The sequence below is a fragment of the Desmodus rotundus genome, chromosome 8 (genome assembly GCF_022682495.2).
Source record: "Desmodus rotundus isolate HL8 chromosome 8, HLdesRot8A.1, whole genome shotgun sequence".
NCBI classification, from domain to species: Eukaryota; Metazoa; Chordata; class Mammalia; order Chiroptera; family Phyllostomidae; genus Desmodus; species Desmodus rotundus.
The window spans coordinates 27517838-27538865 of NC_071394.1; the positions used below are offsets into that span (position 1 = coordinate 27517838).

At 36.2% G+C, this 21028-nt stretch overlaps 1 protein-coding gene across 4 annotated transcripts in view; it reads right to left on the bottom strand.

The window, feature by feature from the left end:
- Positions 1-21028, bottom strand: part of VPS13B (vacuolar protein sorting 13 homolog B) — a 669566-nt gene that overhangs the window by 246522 nt on the left and 402016 nt on the right. For all 4 annotated transcript variants that reach the window (XM_024572260.3, XM_024572257.3, XM_045181664.2 and 1 more), the window contains one exon: positions 19362-19505. In XM_024572260.3, the coding sequence (XP_024428028.2) occupies positions 19362-19505 (144 nt within the window). The remainder of the gene's footprint in view (positions 1-19361; positions 19506-21028) is intronic.

Below are 21028 nucleotides of genomic sequence, written 5' to 3' on the forward strand. Positions count from 1 at the left end.
GTCCTCAGTAATTCTGACAACCTGAAGTATTTCCAAACGACTCTATCCCCACCCCAGATGAGAACTATACACGTTTCTGTGTAGGAAAGATGATAAACAGGAGGAATAAACTGGAGCCTTCAGTAACAGGCTGAGCTCTTATTTAATTCAGTAGGCAACGGGAAAGCATTGAAGATGTTGAATAAAGGAGTGATATGACCCTAAACTTTAGAATAATTGCTCCTGGCTGCTTTGTATAAAGGCATGGCTTAAAATGAGGTAGAATGCAGCGTCAGGAGGTTACGTAGTATTGCTGCACAGTAGTAAGGGTATGCAGCTGGAAATAAGGCACTCAGTAAGAGAGACTTTTATTTCGTTACCACTGCCACAGACGCTATCATTTACCGAGCACTCTGTGTACCAAGAATTGTGATGAGCCCTTCACTTTCTCACTTATTCTCACAACCAGCCCGAAAAAGCAGCCAAAATTTTTGTGACCCTAAAAAGGTTATGAAAAGCTAAGAGCAGGTACTATTATTTGTATTTTACAGATGATAAAAATATAAGTTTAAAGAGGTTAAGAACCATGCCCAAGCGCAGACTGGTACGCGGTACAACCAGGAGTGAGAATACAGAGTGTTAGCCTAGTGACAAAGGAGCAAGCACTTTAGACGTACAGTCTGTGCTGGAATCTTAGCTTTGCCACGTACCAATTACACGATGGTGTGGAAAACAATCAGTACTTCAGTGTCTCTTCGTGAAAAGTGGGAATGAGAACAGTACCATGTGCAGGAGGTTACAGAGAGAACTGAGACAATGCTCAGGGAGTACTTCCCATACGTAGCTAATAATACCATCACCATCTTTACCACTTTGAGTCCTCACACATGGACTTTGAAAATTCTTACACATCACATATTATCCTTCCTCCATCTATATTTTTATGGAAAAATTTAATCACACCCATTCTATGAGAACATTATTTCTAGAAAGAAAAAAAAAATGCAGGCTTTCCAGTCCATTTTACTAGTGTTAAAATAGAAACTAAAGTCAGATTCTGCTAAGAAACTAATTTAGAGAATAAAAAAACACACAAAACATTTACCACAAGATTCCTGCTCTCAAACAGAAAATTGCTTAGAAGACTGTGTAGAGAGGGAAAAAGCTGTTCGAGGCAGTAAAATTGCTACCATGACACGTAAGTATGTGGCAGTGATTACTAAACCCAAAGCCTTTGTTTGTTTGTTTGTTTGTTTGTTCTTAGTAACAACAGTGTCTTTCTAACACAGCTATTTGAGATTTAAATAAGCTAATGCATGTGATAACACAGTATAGTTCCTGGCACACGGTAAGCAATTAATGAACATTTTCTGTTGCTATCATTACCATCATTACTATTGATAACACTTGATTCTTGAGAATTTTGACACATATAAATATGCACTATAAAATTCTTTCCGATAGTATTATTTCTGCCAAAACTACATCACAAATAAAGCACTGATAAAGGCAGATTTCAATCAGCTAATAAAATAGCCCTATATAATTTATTTGATGTTTATTGTATTTTATATGGAAAGTTAACTTGTAGATTTTTACATAACATTCATAAAGCTTACTGCAAAAGTCACATATTTTTGCAGCGACAAGAGGTTTTACAACTAAAGGTACATCTTCTTAAAATATTCCTTTAATCTGTTTAAATGAAATCATTTTCCATAGAACACTACTTACAGGAATTTAGATTGAGAATGTTAGAATGTAAGTATAATTCATATTCAATTGCTAACCTAAGAGTATTTTTTCAGCTTTGTGAAAGTATAATTGACAAAACACTGTGTAAGTTTAAGGCACACACTGTGCTGATTTGATATATGTATATATTATGAAATGATTACAGTAAGGTTAGTTACCACATCCATCACCTCCCATAACCATAAAGGTTTGTGGGTGTGGTGAGAACATTTACAATCTGCGCTCTCAGCAGCGTCCAAGCACACACTACAGCTTTACCTGTGGACACTGTGCCTGCCGTACATGGGTCACCAGAGCTTCACGTTATCACTGGGGGTTTGTGCTCTAACTACCACCACGCATCTCCGCCAACCTCTTTCTAAGAATATTTGTATAATCACTTTTTGAGACCTGAAAGAGGATTATCTGAAGCTTACTTAATGTGACAAATTAAGCTTACACTTTGAACTTTACTAAGGTATCATGCTATTTCCCACAGATGTTCTATTAAAGTAGCATATAAAAGTTACTGGAGTTAAGAATCAGAAGGCTTGGTTTCAACTTAAAATAAATAGGATTAATTAGTCAACCTTAAACAAATAAATAAAAATTGATTTCCAAAGTTTTCTCATTTTAAAGTGAGGTTGGAGATTATTTACTTTCCAATTTCTTTAGATTATGAAACTACTGGAAGTAGTTCAAGTAGGAGAAATAAGATTAAAGAAATGTTCCAAAGTAACAAAAATATATTCACTTCTACTCAAAATGGCATGACTTTTCATCAATCTTACCATTTCTGGGAAATACCATTTCTTGAGTAGATAAAAAAAGGAACTACCATATCTCAAGTTTTATTGTATATCAAGGAAGAACACCCACAACTTTCTTAAAGGCTATGAAAATACTCCCTTCTCTGACTACGTATCTGTGTGAGGCTGGACTTCTCCTCCTGTACTTCAACGAAAGCAATGCACTGGAACAGACTGCATGCAGTAGCAGATATGAGAATCTAGCTGTCTTCCATTAAGCCATACATGAAAGAGATGTACCAAAAAATAGGACAATGTCAGCAGTCACTTTTGTTTTAGAAAACACAATTTTCATAAAACTAGTATTTTAAGTCATGGACAAATTGTTATAAAAGTGTAACACTAAACTCCAAATTGAAATTGAATATACAATAAGCACTCTCTAATACTTCTCTCTGTACCATGTCCTTTACCGACAAATACACTTTGGCTTTTTGTTGTGTCGTTTGTGATTCTGGACAAGATGCCTAGATTTATCTGAGTTAGGTAGCCTCATGCTGGCTTTCCAGTCAGTAAGACTATGCCAGTGGCCATTACTACCAAGTGGAATGAAGACAAAGACCACGCTCCCATGTCACTGCGTAGGCAGAGCAATCGCCCCCCAATCACGTCCACATTCTAATCCCCAGGACCTGAGAATATGTTATCTTACATGGCAGAAAGGACTTTACAGAAGTGAACAAGGTTCAGATTATGAAATAGGAAAACTATACTGGGTCATCTGAGTGAGCCTGATCCAATCAAATGAGTTTTTAAAAGCGAAAAACTGTTCCTTGCTATGGTGACAGAAGAAAGGTCATAGAGATGTGATGCAAGGAGGACTTGGTTCATGGTTGTGGCATTGAAGATGGGAGGAGGAGAACAGGAGCCATGGAATGCAAGAGGTTTCTAGAAGCCAGAAAAGGCAAGGAAATAGATTCTTCCCTAAGATCTTCAGGAACAGAGCCCTGCTCACACCTTGTTATTAGTCAAGTGAGATACTTGTGTCAGACTTCTGACCTAAAGAATTGAAAGATAAAATTACGTTGTTCTAAGCTATTAAATTTGCGGTAGTGGGATACAGCCACAATAGAAAACTAATACAGTGGTAATGTCAGTTTTCATCCAAAACTGGTTGAGGCAGATGTAACTGTTAACAAAAAATTTCAGCTTCAAAGCCTCTTGCTTGCTTGCTTGTCCCCCCAAAATGGGACATTTTTTTCAAGACTTTAAACCTAACTTTATATTTGAAATTTGAATTCTTTTCAAAAGGGACCAACTTCAGATTCGAGAAAACCTAGATCCATCCCTTGGAGAATGTTAAAAATAATATTAGAGGAATTTGCAATGCAGGTATACAACCAAATTCCATAGATTCACAAACATATTCTAAGATTAATTGGTGGAGGGGGGTCTCTTAGAATTGATGTGATTTTGGTCCATGAGGAGAGAGCCTTGGGGAAAAAAAATAAGAAAGACAGGAAGTTAATCTCAGAAAATGTTTCAGGATAACTAAATTAATGACTTCAAAAAATTCTACTGAATTATTAAAAGGAAATCACCTAAGCAGAAAAGACATTTATGAAATGATTATATCCAGAATTAGACTTACCTACATACATTTATGAAGAGAGTTTCTCTTCTCTCCAAGTGGCTCAAATTCCAGAATAACAAAATAAAAGACAGTTTCATGTAACTACTTGAAAGAAACATCATAGTCATATCATAGAGCAGTTGAGACTTGTTATTGCCAATAAGTAATGTATAAATTAGAAACTGCCTTTCTGTGTTACTTTTTCTTAAGTATCTGATTGCTCTGCCTCATCTCAAGTCAACAAATAGGCATTTATTTCTTGGAGATCAGCATGGATTACCACTGGAGGTCAGTCTTGGGCTTTCCTTCAGGTCATCAGAAACCCCAATGAAAGGCTAGAAAGGGATGGGAAGGCCAACTAGCATGGTCCAAATCTCTCACGTTGCAGATGGAGATATGAAAGTTTTAAGGGACTAAAGAAATACATGGCTAAGAAGAGATTAACTACAGTTGCAATTTACACTATTAATTAATTTTTAATTTTTTTTCTTTTTTATTGAACTTTTTGGGGTGACATTGGTTAACAAAATTCTACAGGTTTCAGGGGCATAATTCTGTGGCACATCATCTGTACACAGTATTGTGTGTTCACCACCCCAAGTCAAGCCTTCGTCCTTCACCATTTATATCCTTCTATACCCACATTCATCTGTCACCAAACCCCTCCCACCAGCATTCACCACAGTTGTCCGTGTCCATGAGTTTTTTCTCTTTTACTTTTTTGCTCAATGCTTCCTCTGATAGCTGTCAGCTTCCTCTCCATCTATGAGCCTGTCCCTATTTTGCTTGTTAGTTCATTTTGTTTATTAGATTCCACATGAGTGAAATCATATGGTACTTGTGTTTCTCTGACTGGCTTATTTCACTTAGCACAATACTCTCCATATCCATCCATGCTATTGTAAAAGGTAAGGTTTCCTCCTTTTTTACAGCTGAGTAGTATTCTACTATGTAAATGTATTACACCTTTGTCTTTGACTCATCTACTGATGGGTACTTGCGTTCCTTCCAAATCTTGGTGATTGTAAATAACACTGTAATTAACATACATCCTTTCAAATTACTGCTTCAGATTTCTTCAGATATATTCCCAGAAGTGAAATCAGTAAGTCCCAAGGCATTTACATTTTAATTTTTTGAGGTAACTCCCTTACGGCTTTCCATAGTGGCTGCACCATTCTGCACCCCCGCCAGAGTTCCCCTTTCCCCCACATCCTCACCAACACGTTGTTCATTTATTGATGATAATCATTCTGACAGGTGTGAGATGGTATCACATTGTGGTTTTAATTTGCATTTCTCTGATGGCTAGTGATGTTGAGCATCTTTTCATATGTCTATCAGCCATCCCTGCATCCTCTCTGGAGAAGTCTCTGTTCAGGTCCTTCGATCATTTTTTAATTGGGTTGATATATATATTTTTTGGTATTGAGTTTTCTAAGTTCTTTACAAATTTTGGATATTAACCCCTTATCAGATGTATTGGCAGATGTTCTCCAATTCAGTGGGTTGTCTTATTTTGTTGATTTCCTTTGCTGTGCAAAATCTTTTTAGTTTGAAGTAGTTCCATTTTTAATTTTTTCTTTTGTTTTCCTTGCCTGGAGGCATATGTCTGATAAAATACTGCTATGAGCAATGTCCAAGTTTTTGATAACTATAGCTTCTTCTATGATTTTTATGGTTTCAGGTCTAACATTTAAAGTCTTTAACCCATTTTGAATTTATTCTTGTGTGTGGTGTAAGAAGGTGGTTTAGTTTCATTTTTTTGCATCTATCTGTCCAATTTTCCCAACGCCATTTACTGAGTACACTATCACTTTTTAAATTGGATTGCTTTTTGGTGTTGAGTTTTATATATAAGCTCTTTACAAATTTTGAATAGTACCGGTGATCGTTATCAGATGTAACATTGGCAAATATGTCTTACCATTCAGTGGGCTGTCTTTTCATTTTGTTGATGGTTTCTTTTGCTATACAAATGCTTTTTAGTTTATTTTTTGTTTCCCTTACCCAAGGTCAGAAAAAATATTGCTCTGAGAAATGCCAAAGATTTACTATGTCTTTTTTTTCTAGGATTTTTAGTCTAAGTTTATTACGTCTTTAATCCACCTTGAGTTTATTCTTACACATGAGTGTTAAGGTTTTTACCCTTATCTGTCCAATATCCCCCAAACCATTTCTTGAATAGGCTATCCTTACCCCATTGTATGTTCTTGCTTCCTCTGTCAAATATTGACTAGAAAGGCAAGGGCTTACTTCTGGGCTCTCTATTCTATTCCATTGATTTATATCTCTGTTTTTATACCATGTTGTTTTGATTACTATGGTCATATAATATAGTTTGATACCAGGTAGCATGATTCCTCCCACTTTGTTCTTTCTCCTCAAGATTGCTATGGCTCTTCTGGGTCTTTAATGGTTCCACATAAATTTTTGAAATATTTGTTCTAGTTCTGTGAAATATGACATTGGAGTTTTGAAAGGAATTGCAATGAATCTACAGATTGCTTTGGGTAGCACGGAGATTTTAATGATGTTAATTCTTCATAGTCATGAATACGATATACGCTGTCACTTATCTGTAGCTTCCTCGAGATCCTTCTTCAGCGTCTTGTAATTTTCTAAGTACAGGACTTTTACATCCTTGGTTAAATTTATTCCTAGGCATTTTATTCTTTTTGAAGCAATTGTGAATGGGATTGTTTTCTTAGTTTCCTTCTCTGAGAGTTCAATATTGGTGTATAGAAATGCAACTGTATTCTGGATATTTATTTTGTATCCAGATATTTACTGCTGAATTCACTAATCAGTTCTAGTAGTTTTTTGGCAGAATCTTTAGGGTTCTCTATATACCGTATCATGTCATCTGCAAACAATGACTTTTATTTTTTCCTTTCCATATGAGATGATCTTATTTCTTCTTCCGTCTGATCGCTGAGGCTAGGCCCTCCCCTACTATGCTGAATAAGAGGGGTGAAAGCACACGTTCCTTTCTTGTTCCTGACCCTAAGGGAAACACTTGTCACTTCTGCTCACTGAGTATGACGTTGGCAGTGGGTTTGCCATCGTTGGCCTTTACGATCTTTAAGCATGTTCCCTCCATTCCCACCCTGCTGAGAGTTTTTATCTTAAATGGATGCTGAATTTTATCAAACACTTTTTGTTTCTATTGATAAGATCACATTATTTTTATCCTTCATTTTGTTTATGTAGTGTATCACGTTTATTGATTTGCAAATATTATACTAATCTTGCATGCCTGGAATAAATTCCACTTGATCATGGTGTATAATCTTTTTAATGTATTGCTGGATCTGGTTTACTAATATTTTGTTGAGAACTTTAGCATCTATGTTCATCTGGGACATTGGTCTATAATTTTCTTTCTTTGTAGTGTCTTTATCTGGTTTTGGAATTAGGATAATGCTGGCCTCATAAAATGAGCTTGGGAGTCTTCCCTCCTCTTGAGTGTTTTTTGAATAGTTTGAGAAGAAGAGGTGTTAATTCTTCTTTGAATGTTTGGTAAAATTCACGTGTGAAGCCTCCGGTCCAGGGCTGTAGTTAATATTATGTATCAATAGTGGTTCATTAGTTGTAGCAAATGTGTCATACATTTAATGTAAAATGTTGATAACTGAGAAAAATGAGTGCAGGGTATAAGGGATGTTTCTATATGACTCTGGCAACCTTTCTGTAAATCTAAAGTGATTCCAAAATAAAAAAATTATTTAAAAAGATCTACATGTTCTAAAATCAATAAAACCTGTAAGCAATTCCTTAGTAAGTGGATCTCCCTTTTGTTTTGGCAGCCAGGAAGTTAAGAGCCAAATCTGAAGTTCAGGACTTCTAGCCTGAATTTATATTGTTTTTGTTCTTCTGCTCTTAATTTTTAGAAACTTTCATATTTTACCATTATTTGTACACATCTTTGTAGATTCAAATCTGTATTTTCTAGGTTAAAAATTAAAGAAGAATAAGCAGCGTCCTCATCTCAAATTTTTGAGCCCTGCATTATTTGTTAATAGGTGTTCTTACATACTATTTCATGGAGTAAAATATCATCAAATAGGCATCTCTTCAACCCCCTATTACTAAAACAGTCAAATCCACTTACACCTGTAGCCATCCTCTCCTTTTTCCTGACTGATATATTAGAAGAGCAGCCCTTTGTCCTAACATTGACCCCTCTGCCTTTTATTCATTGGCTATTGTTTTTTCACTATTTCAAGAATGCTACACTCTTGATTTTTCCTTCCCACCCAAAGTACCTCTACCTCTCTTACAACTATATCCTTCTCATTGGCATTTACACATCCTGTCTTTTCTATACTTAAAAATAAAACCAATACACAAATAAGTAATAACCCTCTCTTGAGCCTTTAAAAAGACCACAGTGTAGTAACACTTTTTTTTATTTGGGGCATAAATGAACTACTGAGCTGGTCAAGAGTGCAAAGTGCAGGGAGATCCCATTCTGTGGGAGCTCAAATTCAGTAACAGCTGAAGCCTATAACCAAACACACTGTGTCAGGGCAGTCACTGCCCCGCCATCCAATTCAGAACAGCTGGCGAAAGAATGATCTGGAGCGCTATCTTCTCTTCAGCACGTGCAGAGACGAACCAGCTCGTTTATTATACACTTATTCAGAGAGGATAATAATGAAGTGCAGAGACAAACCAGCTCATTTATTATATGTTTATTCAGAGAGGATAATAATGAATTATTTATAATCCGTTTTCCTAGGACTTTCCTCCTTATGTAAATCCTCTCAAGCCAATGCAGACTAAGCCCTTTATTGGTTTTCCTCGTTGTGTTTCCTAAATCAGTGCTTCAGCCAGGCTCTCATTTCCAGGATATTACTGCCAGAGCTTCCAGGGGTTTTCCTACCTAGTCCACCTGTCATTACACCAAACGTGAATCTGACCACGTCATGTTCTTGTTTTAGGTCCCTCGACAGCTTACCACTCAATACAGTAAGAGGTAAATTTTATACGGGAATGATCATATTTATATTAGTAATTACATTAATTTTTGCTTAATTCTCCCTAAGCATGCCCACAACTATACAGGTTAGGTCACTGAAATACTACCTCCAACAGCTCTTTTAACCAGTACATTCTCGGTGGGGAGTGGGGCCTGGCTTTGATATTTATTTAGCTATGTAACCTTGGGAAAGCTATGGGACTTTTTTGAGACTCAGTTTCCCTATGTGTATATACCTATAAAAAAGCCCCCAACTCAAAGGGCTATTGTGAGGACTAAAGAAGTCTAGCTCCATAAAACATTTAGACCATTTGGCACACAGTGAGTACCCAGTAAGTGTGAGCTTGAGTTATAGGGTAGCTACCTCAGTAACAGACATTCTGACATTAATAGAAATCACTATAGTCAGTGAACTTTTGAATCTTCTAAAAGTGCATTACTCAATGGGCCAATTTTTATAAAGAAAGGTGGAAAGAACCTATGGCACATTTGCCAAATACCAGAAATCCTAAATATTCTAGGAGGAAGACTATTTGGTTTAGGTGTTGGTGTTTATTTTACATACCTCTGTACTCTGTGAGAGGGTTTTTAGTCACTTGCTGCAGAAAACTTTTGAGGAGGGGCCAAAGTCATAGAAATAAGCAATTTAAAAATATGTGAAATCTTAGATGAGAATTATATACGTTCCCATGGTTCTGATCACCTTTTTAAAAAGTTGACTCTTTTAATAATAGTAACTGAAAGTCCAGAAGTTTGCTTATCAGATAGGAAACCAAGCAAACCCTGGACTCTCAGTTACTTTGGACAGCTAGATTATTTACCATATTTTTATTCAGAAAAGATAATAAGAAATTTGTTATAACCTATTTTCCTAGTGCTTCCCTCCTTACACACAATTTTTGTAGGTCATAAGGAATATGGTATTAATACACAGCATTGGAAATTTGAGAAAAATATGTGAGCAAAGAGCAGTTACTAAGAGACAGTTCAAGGTCAGAGAGAAGACTTATAACTTAGCAGGAACAGTATGAACTATAAACACAGAAGAACAGTAAGTTCACGGTGATTTGGGATGGGTTGCAGATATGGGCCTATGCTTGGTGAAGTATGGGCTGGCTCCCATACTTCATTCCTTCCTGCATTCCTTGCAGGATTCTCTATTTCATCTGGTGCTAGGATACTTTGATTTCCCTTGCTCAATTACTTCTGAAAGGTGAAGGCCAAAAGGTAAGGATAGCTGATAATTTAACTAATAACCAATGAAAGTGGATACTTACACAACACTGGAAGGCAGAGAATGCTGAAAAGATTAGGCAGAAATGGGATGAAGATTTTGATATACCTTCACTAAGTATATTGTCTTCACTAAGTAGAAATTTTACAAAATTAGTGATAAATTTGATGAAACTGGGTCCATTTGTAATGCTCCAAAAAGTAGTTGATCAGTCAGTATTACCACCCAGGAAAATGAAGTGTTAGTAACTCAGGCATTTACACAGTACCCCCCCAAAACACAAGAAAGAGCTTCTATTGAGTTAAGCATTCCACATAGATCTTTGAGTCATCTAATGCAACACTTAGGTTTGAAAATGTACCGGCCAAGATTGCTTCATGGGTTATTAGAGGGTGGTCCAGTTTGCCATTTACAATTTTGCAAAGTGGTTCTGAATGAACACAAGGCAATGCCATCACTGATAAAATTACAGGTGCTATAAGTCAGCACAACTGTGTCTATAATTTAAGAGAATATCCCCATGTAATGACAGAGGGACAGTAGAGTCAGCTGGGCATTACGGTTTGGGCAGATCTTTCATGTAAAGGGGTACTCGGACCTATTTTTTTTCATACAACTGTTACACACAATCTGCATCTTAACATGTCGTGGGACACTATTTTACCACAATCACAGAGGCAGCATGAAATGACGACTTCCTCTTTCAACAAAACGGAGCTTCTCCACACTACGCTATAACAGTGTGTGAGTTCCTTGATGAACAACTACCCAGTGGGTGGATGGATCAAAGTGGGCCAGCGCAATAGCTACCACAATAACCGGACTTCACCCCAGTGGGCTTCTTTGGGGGTGTTGTCAAAGATAAAGCCTTTTCATAAAAACCACACATGGTGGATGACAGGATTCGCTGCATAAGAAAAGCATGTCAAGAAATTGATGACAATAAAGAACTCTGTGCCAAGGTGTGCTTGCAAGTAGACTCTAAGAATGGGTAAATAATGAAGGCCAACAATTTGAGCACTTACAAGATTGTACATAAGTGCACTGTGTCATTGTGATAGTCGTTTGAGTTAATAAAGATTATAATAATAAAAAATTTAAAAAAGAAATAAACATAGCAGGACAGATGAAGGAGGCCTGGGGCGAAAAGGAGATGAGAGGGGAGAGGAGTCTTGAAAGGACAGGAGCTGACTGGAGAACACTGACCAGCTTGATTGCAAGATTCTTCAAAATGTAACTTTATCATGCTTCATCAGCATTAGGATATAGTGCTTTATGTAGTGTGTAATTCTTTAGATAGTTGTAGAGAAGCCACATACAATACATAACAGCAGAAAGTCTGGGGAAATAAAAACCTTACTCTGGTGGAAATATCCATTACTCCAGAAATTTGAAGAAACATGAACTAAGTGCTATGCATTTTATGATGGCTAAAATAAAATTCTTATACAAGAAATTTTCCTGAAAAACTTAATTTTTAGCTATCAAACAGAGAGTACAGGAATAGGTACCTAGCATGCATGGGATAGGTTACCAAGAGAGTCACTGTGAGTGACCTAAAGGAAAGGAGGGCTAAGGAAATGCCTGAAACCAAGTGGTTACACGGAGGAGGGGGCAGAGCAGGAGGAAGGAGAAAAGGCAAAGGAAGAAATGCTCAATTAGTGTTATAAATTGTTCTCATTCTTCTCCAGGATATGTAGTGTGTACATCAAAGAACCCCCACCTTCAGATCCTCAATGATGTGGTTCTGTTCTTTGTCCCTAAAATATGGTTTCTATTTTGCTACAAAAGTGTTATTTACTCTAAAACATTGATTCAAAAATGAGCATGTGTTACTCCTTACATACATTGCCTCTGTTAAGTAGGCTTAATAAGATGATTACTTGGTATTCAGGTAATTACTACAGTCAAATGAACATAACTCAGGGCGATCTTAGTCCCCTCACCCATCTTTTTAGTCAATTTTAAAACTGCATTTAAAAAAAATTGCAGGAAACAAAGAGTGGTATTACATGCTACAGATACTTCAAATCCTAACTGAAATAATCTGATACTGTTTTGAATATTAACATACTCTATTAGAATAGAGGAAAATGTAACTATATTTGTTTCAAGATATATGTACTATCAATGTGTGAGTTCATCTGAGAGGTTCAGCCTAAAATAAACCTGAGCTTCGAAGTACACCTGTTGAAGTCATTCTCTAGTTCAATTAACTTCAATGTCTCTCTACCACCTACTTAAAACATTTCAGCCTAGCTTTTAAAGCCTTCCACAATATTTACTGAACCTGTCTCCATGAAATATATATTAAAGCATCAGATTTCTTCCAAATCTCTTCAAGTGTATGTTATATACATCTTATCTTTTATATTTCAATGAACAGAAATAGGAATACCTATGAATTAAGGAATCCCTTTATTAATTCATAGGGCAAGCATTTATTCGGCGTCTCATTTGACACTGTGCTCAGCACTTTTCCTGGGTTTTATCATCTCCACCTTAAAATACTGTAAAAGTGTCTGTATCAGTGAAGACTGAGTTTGGCTTTAATGTAACAGAAGCTTAACCATTTATGTTTATTTTCTTCTTATACCCTAAAGTCCAGGGCTAGCAGCAGAGGTTCCATGATGTCGCTCACAGGTTAGGATCATTTTATCTACCCATGTGTCTATTTTTAGTGTGTGGCTTTTATTCTCGTGTTTGTAATCACATGGTAACAAGTGGCCGGTCACTTCCATTGTCATTGTTCCAAGGGAGAAAAGGAAGAAAGGAAAGACTTTCCCAGAAATCTGCAGAACACTTATTTGTATATCTCACTAAAACTGTGTCAACAGAGTCAGATGATGTCACATTTCTCTCTCCACCTTTCAGTTTTGCTTATTTCTATGAGCTCAACTCCTCTTCTTAACACAGGTCTTCTTCATGTGACAGGGTGAAGAGTGTGACATGGTCAGAGAAAAGTCCAGTATGACAACATCTGAACTTAACTGATCCACAGGAGTTTATTCTTTTCAGTGCCTTCATATGAAACACTGCCCTGTCTTGAGTAGCATGCCCATATCTGAACCAATAACTGGGTCAAAAGGATGAGTACTGTGATTGGCCAGGCCTCTGTCCCATGTCTACCCTATCATGGGAATTCCCATCAAAACCACTAGAATAGAATGTTGTTTAGCCAAAGGAAGGAGAGTTCTATTATCAGAAGAAGAGGGTTAGAAATAATGGGTAAACACAATCTCTGTCCCAATAGCAGCACTGAACAGTTTGCAAGCCAATGTTATTTCCGTTGTATTACGTTGTATAGAACTTTAGGCTCTAATTGAGAATAGGTTCCAAGTACTGAAGAGAGCCAAAGCTGCTTTCTGAAGAATATTCTAACTTTGGCTAGAGGCAACCCTGAAATTTCTGTGGCCAAGGCTGTTAGCTGTGCTCCAATATCCTTTACCCCCTTCCTTCACAGTAAAATAATTTTTACCAGGGTGTATAACCATGTATTGGAAAGACTGCCTTTCTCAGCCTCCCTTGCAGCTAGGTGTGGCCACATGGAAAGTGAATGTAAATGATATATGCAACTAGTTGCGTGTGTGTGTATGTGCGTGTGCATAAAACTAGTTGTACAGATGTACATGTATATATCTATAGATATGTATTCTCCAATTATTTATTTAGTGTTATCTATCTTCTTTACTAAATATTTGAACACTAGCATATGAAAGCAGAAACTTTATCTCTTTGCTTTAATGCTATTCCCCTAGTATCCACAGTTGTGTTTGGCTCACAGAAAGGGTTCAATATTTATTGAGTAAATAAATAGGTCACTCTGTTCTGCCTATTCAATTCCAACTTCTCCATGAAGCTAGATCTCTGACCACTTCAGCCTAAAGTCTTCTCTTCCAATTCCGAATAGTTCACATAACACTAAGATCCACAGAGCATATTTATCACTCTTCATTTACTGCTCTGAGTTCTTAGTAATGAATTCATTTGTATATGTTTTAATTTTCAACCAGATTATAAAATGCTAGAGGGAAAGGACCACAGTATACTTATTTTTCATACCTCTCTCAGTCAATAGTCAGTATATCTGGCCCTCAGTGAAAGTGACCAAGACTAGGACAGACAGTTTAATTGTGCATTAAGAAAACTTAATGCATTTACTGGATTTCTGTTCAAGAAATCTATATGGGATAAACATTAGCATGACCTGAAAGTTAAAATTTTAATTATGTTCTTGATATTCAGCATCTACCTTGAGGCAACTATGACATGTTTCTCTCGACCAGCTTGTTTATCAGGAGAGGATAAGCAGTAAAATACTTAATATGTTTTCCGGGTCTAGATTTTAAGATATTAAGGTATTTAGTCACAGGATCTCTTGTCCATTTAAGACTCCGCCTGAATCTACATTTTATTGGAGCCTGTGTTTATTGCCTGGTCATAAGCAGTCAATCCAGATGCCTCCTGAGGGAAAGAAATACTCAGTATGGCAACACTGACGCTAACTCACCAGGTCGCCATCACTCAAATTCCCCAGTTTCTTTTCTATATATAGAAATGGGTAACTAGTGATGTGGCCATTCCCATTCGCGTCTGCCTTAAGACAGAAAGCATCGAGACAGACTAGAACATCAGCATCCTCTCCCATACCAGTGTCAGTTCCCACTTTCAAACCCTACCTACACTCACACGAGTTCACAGTATACAGCTTACCTCTACTCCCCTCATCTTGCCTGAAGTTCTCCTTCAAAACAACATCTGCTACTACACCACCATTCATAGTCCCTTTTCTTCTTCATTCTGAGGTTAATAGTTCTAATTATTCCTACCAATCCTTAGATTGGTTAAGTGTACCATGAGATAATTTTTTACCATTAACTAACTGAAAAAAAAAAAAAAGAAATTTCCATTCCTCGAATAAAGCATGACTCCAAAGCAGGTTATTTCCTATCTAAAATAATAATAATAATAACACCAAATAAACAATGTCCACCACCGCTCCATAAGGCATATACTCAATCACAGTTCATAGCAAAAAAAGTCCTACATACTATATTCTGTTTTAAACTAGAAAGACACCCAAGTAAACTATATCAGGTACATACAATAAACCCTATTACAATATTTTTATATTAATATACTGTTTATATATAGAGACTCAAAGAGTTAATATTTTTAAATAGTAGAATAAGATATTGGCAATTTTACTAAGTTATATTCATAGGAAAAGAAAACCCCTTACTTACTTGTTACCCTGTAATTTCTATATTTGCCTTAACTTAAAATAATCAGTCTCCTGTCATCTGGTTCTTTGGGTTGAGTGTGCAGCAGGGCTGGGGAGCTGCCAGGGCAGAGTAGAGTTGGCAGAAAGAAAACTTCAGGAAAATGATTTCCAGGGGAAAAACAGGCATGACATTACAAGTTTCAAAGTGTGAAAAGTTCAATTTCTCAGCGTTATATAGACTCACCAGTGCAAGTTGGGGGTAGGGTAGAAAGAAAGAGAAGTAGAAATTAAAAAAAAAACTGAGCAAATAAACAAATATGGCAATTGTTAACATCAGGAAAAACAAGAGTATAAAGAGAAGAAATATAATCACATATTACGTTATTAAGCAGCAAACAATATTTTCATTGTTTTGTACATTGTTGGTGGGAATGCAGACTGGTGCAGACACTGGAAAACAGTATGGAATTTCCTCAGAAAACTAAAAATGGAACTGCCTTTTGACTCAGCAATTCCGCTGCTGGGATTATACCCTAAGAACCCTGAAACAGCAATCCAAAAGAACCTATGCACCCCAATGTTCATAGCAGCACAATTCATAATAGCCAAGTACTGGAAGCCACCTAAGGGCCCATCAGCAAATGAGTGGATCAAAAAACTATGGTACATTTACACAATGGAATTCTACGCAGCAGAGAGAAAGGAGCTTATACCCTTTGCGACAGCATGGATGGAACTGGAGACCATTATGCTAAGTGAAATAAGCCAGGCAGTGAGGGACAAATACCATATGATCTCACCTTTAACTGGAACATAATCAACAGAAGAAAAGAGCAAACAAAATATAACCAGAGACATTGAAGTTAAGAACCATCTAACAATAGCCAGAGGGGACGGGGGAGGGGATAGTAGGGAGAGGGGTTTACAGGAACTACTATAAAGGACACATGGACAAAACCAAGGGGGAGGGTGGAAGCAGGGGAGGGAGGTGGGTTTGGCTGGGGTGGGGAAGAGGGGTGGGGAGAAAATGCAAACAACTGTAATTGAACAACAATAAAATAATTTAAAAATTAAAAAAGAAAATATGTAACATTATAATATATATGGGGAAAATGTAGAAAGTACAGAAGAGGCAAAAAATAAATATACAACTATTCATAAAACTAAAAAAAAAGAAAAGAAAAAAGAATAAAATTCAACACAATTCATATTGATTCAAAAAATATGACAAGAATATTGGGGAGATGAAAGCCTTGAGGGGAGGTGTAAAAAAGATGGAATCCTCATTTACAATAAATAGCAAGTGAATGGGTAATGTTAAAATCAGTAAATCAAGAAATGGTAGTCTTTTCATTTTATTCAGAAACACAGAGATAAACAGTTTATGGGTTAAAAGTGGTTATGTAGGATGAGGTGTCAGGGGACTTACACCATTCTGATATATTTAGTTTAGCAGCTTTTGCTTAGAATTCATGTATTACTTTGATAAAAATAACATTATTTAATAAAAATAAACTAACCATTTTAATAGGCTAATTTTACAGACTTCAGACAGATTGCTCAGCTTTCATCCTCAGTTTAAATCACCCAATACTTAAAAATTCTATACAAGTTATCTTTCTTTATGGTGTATTATTTAGTGACTACAACTGAAATAAGATAATATAAAGGTAGGATTTCTTGTTTTGTTTTAAAACAGTTCCTTATAATATTCTGCATACTGATAGAAATCTTACAATAATTTTTAGTTTTTTAATCATAAAAATGGTCTGTATTATTACTCCATAAATAGACTTGCACAAATTAAAATCATTTAACTCTTTGTTAATTCACATTCTTTTTCCAATGTTTCCGGACATTTATTGGTCTGGATAACTAAATTTTCACTCTTGTTTATTCTTATTGCATAAATTTGTGATTATATGATTAATGACAACTTTTATATAATTGGGCCTTTATAGGACTAAGACCATCTTGTAAGAGAGGAAAGCTTCTTAGAAAGGGTAATAATAATACTCTGGTTTCTCTTCAGATTCTATAAATCTTTTGCCTTTTTAGAAAGGGTAATAAGCCAGCTGCGCCAATCACCACAGCCTCAGCCCACCTAGAGTGCATTTTTCAAAGCAAAAACATTGGAAAAACTTTGGATCGATTTTGGTGGCAATTTGCCTAAACCATTACCTGGTCATTTATTACTAAAGTATTTCCTTCTTTTAGCTATGAACTTGAAAGTTTCATAATGAGTTAGCTGTTCATAGAATTAAAATTAATATTAAATTGGTTCTAGCAATAATCCTCAGATTGTTCCATTGTTTTTACTTATATTCCCAAAAGTTTGTTCATCTTTCTTCCCCTATGTTTAAAGTTTGGATATGTTTCCTCTACTAACAACAACACCTCTACCACATTCTTGAATAACTTTAAAATTAATCTTCCATATGAAACCTTGTCAAAGACTGTCTAAAAGTATTAACACCATTCATGAGTTGGTGGGCTGAGAACAGATATGACATTCACCCATCTGTAATTCACAGGGTTTTTTCTAGAATCCTGATTAATGGGATTTCCATTATTAATCCATCATTCTTATGAAATAGTAGTTGTTCATAATGCCATGATACACATTTATTTTTTTGGTAGATAAAAGGTTTATTTGTATGCTCATAAGAACCAACCAAAGAAACATTTGACTGGTAACGAATTAAAGTTAAAGGCTCATATAGCATGCTTAGCAGGGAAAAGGAAGCAGAGAGAAATGGCCTCTCTGGGAAGAACAAATACTTGTATTTTTCTTCAGGAAAGACAAATGAATTTCCCATGGAAGAAACAGGAGACACAGTAGTCCTCCTTTACCCATGGTTCCATTTTCTGAAGTTTCTCAACGCTCAGATCCACCCTTGACTGCCGCGTGTGTGATACCAGGCAGGTTACTACTCACTGTCTCTGAGCCCCAAGACCCGGATCTGAACAACGGGGAAAGTGCCCATCTCTAGCACACAGGGTGGCTGTGACAGCGCGCTTCAAGACAGACCAGCCACCTTACACGGAGATGCCTGGCATGCCGCCCAGCATCAAGTGACTGTCAGTGAACACCTCTTCTCTCCCTTCCTTCTGATAAATACAGCTTAGAGCCTTCTGCATAACTTAAGGCAAAAATAATGTCTTTTTCACAGAGAAATGGTTTCTTCACTTGAGGTTTTATAGAAGATTTACTCTAAGCACAGATACGATCGGAGAAGTACGGAAACAAAAACAAAGAAAACGTATCTTGAGAAGCATCTAACAAGCAGCTTTGTTTCACAGTGACATGCTTTGTGGTTATAACGCAGGCTTCCAGTGAACACCAGATCAGAATTAAAATTCTAGGCAGACATTCAACTTTTATGATTGTGTCCATTTTTCACTAAGCATGTGAAACAAATGCTTTAGAAGCTATTTATTTGAAGATATTCCCATAATACTCCTGCAAAGTTCACTCCCAAAATAGGCCTATCCCTTTAATGTATCTGAGTAAGTAAAAACTATACCAGGGTTCTTGCATTGTACTTTAAAAACTGCAACAGGGTTAATAAAATCATGTTTTTAACAGAGGCTTTTCTGAGGCTAGGCCACAGCAATTTTGCAAAGATGCATGACAAATTATAGGAAAGAAGACCAAACAAATTTCAAAAGTAAAAAATACTAATCCAAAATGATTTATGACCACATTTTGAATAAAATTAAGTATAGAATAATTAGCAGAAAGCATTTCACTTAGTTTTCCTATTATGAATGTGAAGTTGGCATAAATGCAGTATGTTTAATCAAAATCAGGTAATAGTTACCTCTGTAGCCTTGCTTGATGGTTCCAGTCCAGCCATATTTGCTACTATTAACTGATGTAAGAGTTGAACTTGAGCCACACTTAGGAAGAAATCCAGGTTTGTGGTTATATTCACTTCCAAAGAATGGCCACACACTAAAATCTCCTGAAGGGGGGAAGAAAAGGTTGAATCCAGATAAAGAAACATGATAGCCATTAGATGATAATTTATCATTCTTACTTATTTGACCTTTATTACATTGATGAATTCTTCTGGGACTCGAGTTCATTTGTTAATGAGAACAGCAGAAATGGTGAGCACAGCCACTTGACACAATTTAATGGATTAACTTAATAAACATTGATGAAGGCCTGCTGTGCGCCCTGCTGTGTGCTAGTTATAGGGCAACAAAACTAACAATAAGAATTTTTCACCATTTCATATATATTTGGCATTTTCATATCTCAAACTACTATCATTGTTTCAGTAAGTGATATAATTCTTAAGCATAGCCTTGTTCATTTATTCAAACCAACAGATATTTACTGAGCATGTCCTAATCACCATGCTCTATACTGGAGTGCCAGAAATAGCACAAAGAAAAAGATTGTCCTTGAAGGGCAACCTGCTCTTGAGGAGGTTACAATCCGGTTGAGCAGACAGATACAAATGGGTAATTGTCAGCAGGCAATTACAATCACAAGCGGTATGGACTGAGTACTCTCCAAAGGATCAGTTCCAAATGATTTATAACAAAATAGAGTGCTGAAGCCAAAAATGCTAGACTAATTAATTTAACTTCTTTAAACTGCTAAAATCTTGGCAGCATTAGGTAGATGTCCACTACTTAACTGGTACTGTTCTGCACAACTGAGTTACTTGAACATTCATTGCTGGAAAACCATTCAGAGAAGAGGGACGGACAGAAATGAAAAACAATCCAGAAGCTTCACTTAACAAGCAGAAGTCCTGCCTCTTGTCATGAAGTGCATGTGGACAACGTTCAAATGTCTGGAAACATCCAACAAACCTTCTCCATGTTAGTGTCATCCAAGGGGATAGATTTAAGGAGACTTATGACTGGTCCAGACACAAACTAAACAGCTTAGAGCAGCTTTTAATAAGGTCATAAACAACAGCATGTCAAAAATGATTATCTTTTTTTTTTTTTTTTGGTTAAAAAACTTTTCCCCTACAAGTTCCCTGTGTTTACTCATTATGGTTAGAATTATTATTTTACTCCTCCAAGTAATGATGAAAAGAAATATATTCATGTATTTTAAACTAATTGTGTTACTAAGTAACTGTAAGATATTGGTAGACTTAATTTTTATCTAACTGTGGATAACCTAACTCTCCCTATAGGGCTGATATAAACATCAAGTAAGATAACATACAAATACATTGTTTTAAAAAAGCTAAGGGAAGGAATGTAAAGTTTATAGTAGCTTGGATTATATTTAATTTGTACTTAATTTTTCTGAATTTTTCATAACAACTGCCTGTAACAGATCAAAAAGTTTATAAAATTTTTAGTATAACAAATTTGTATTAAGAACTTTGTTTTCATTTTTTAAATTATGGTTTCCATTGAATATTATTTTGTATTACTTTCACGTGTACAGCACAGATAATTTTACACTTCACAAAGTGCTCTCCCCAATATTTCCAGTACTTACTGGGCAACA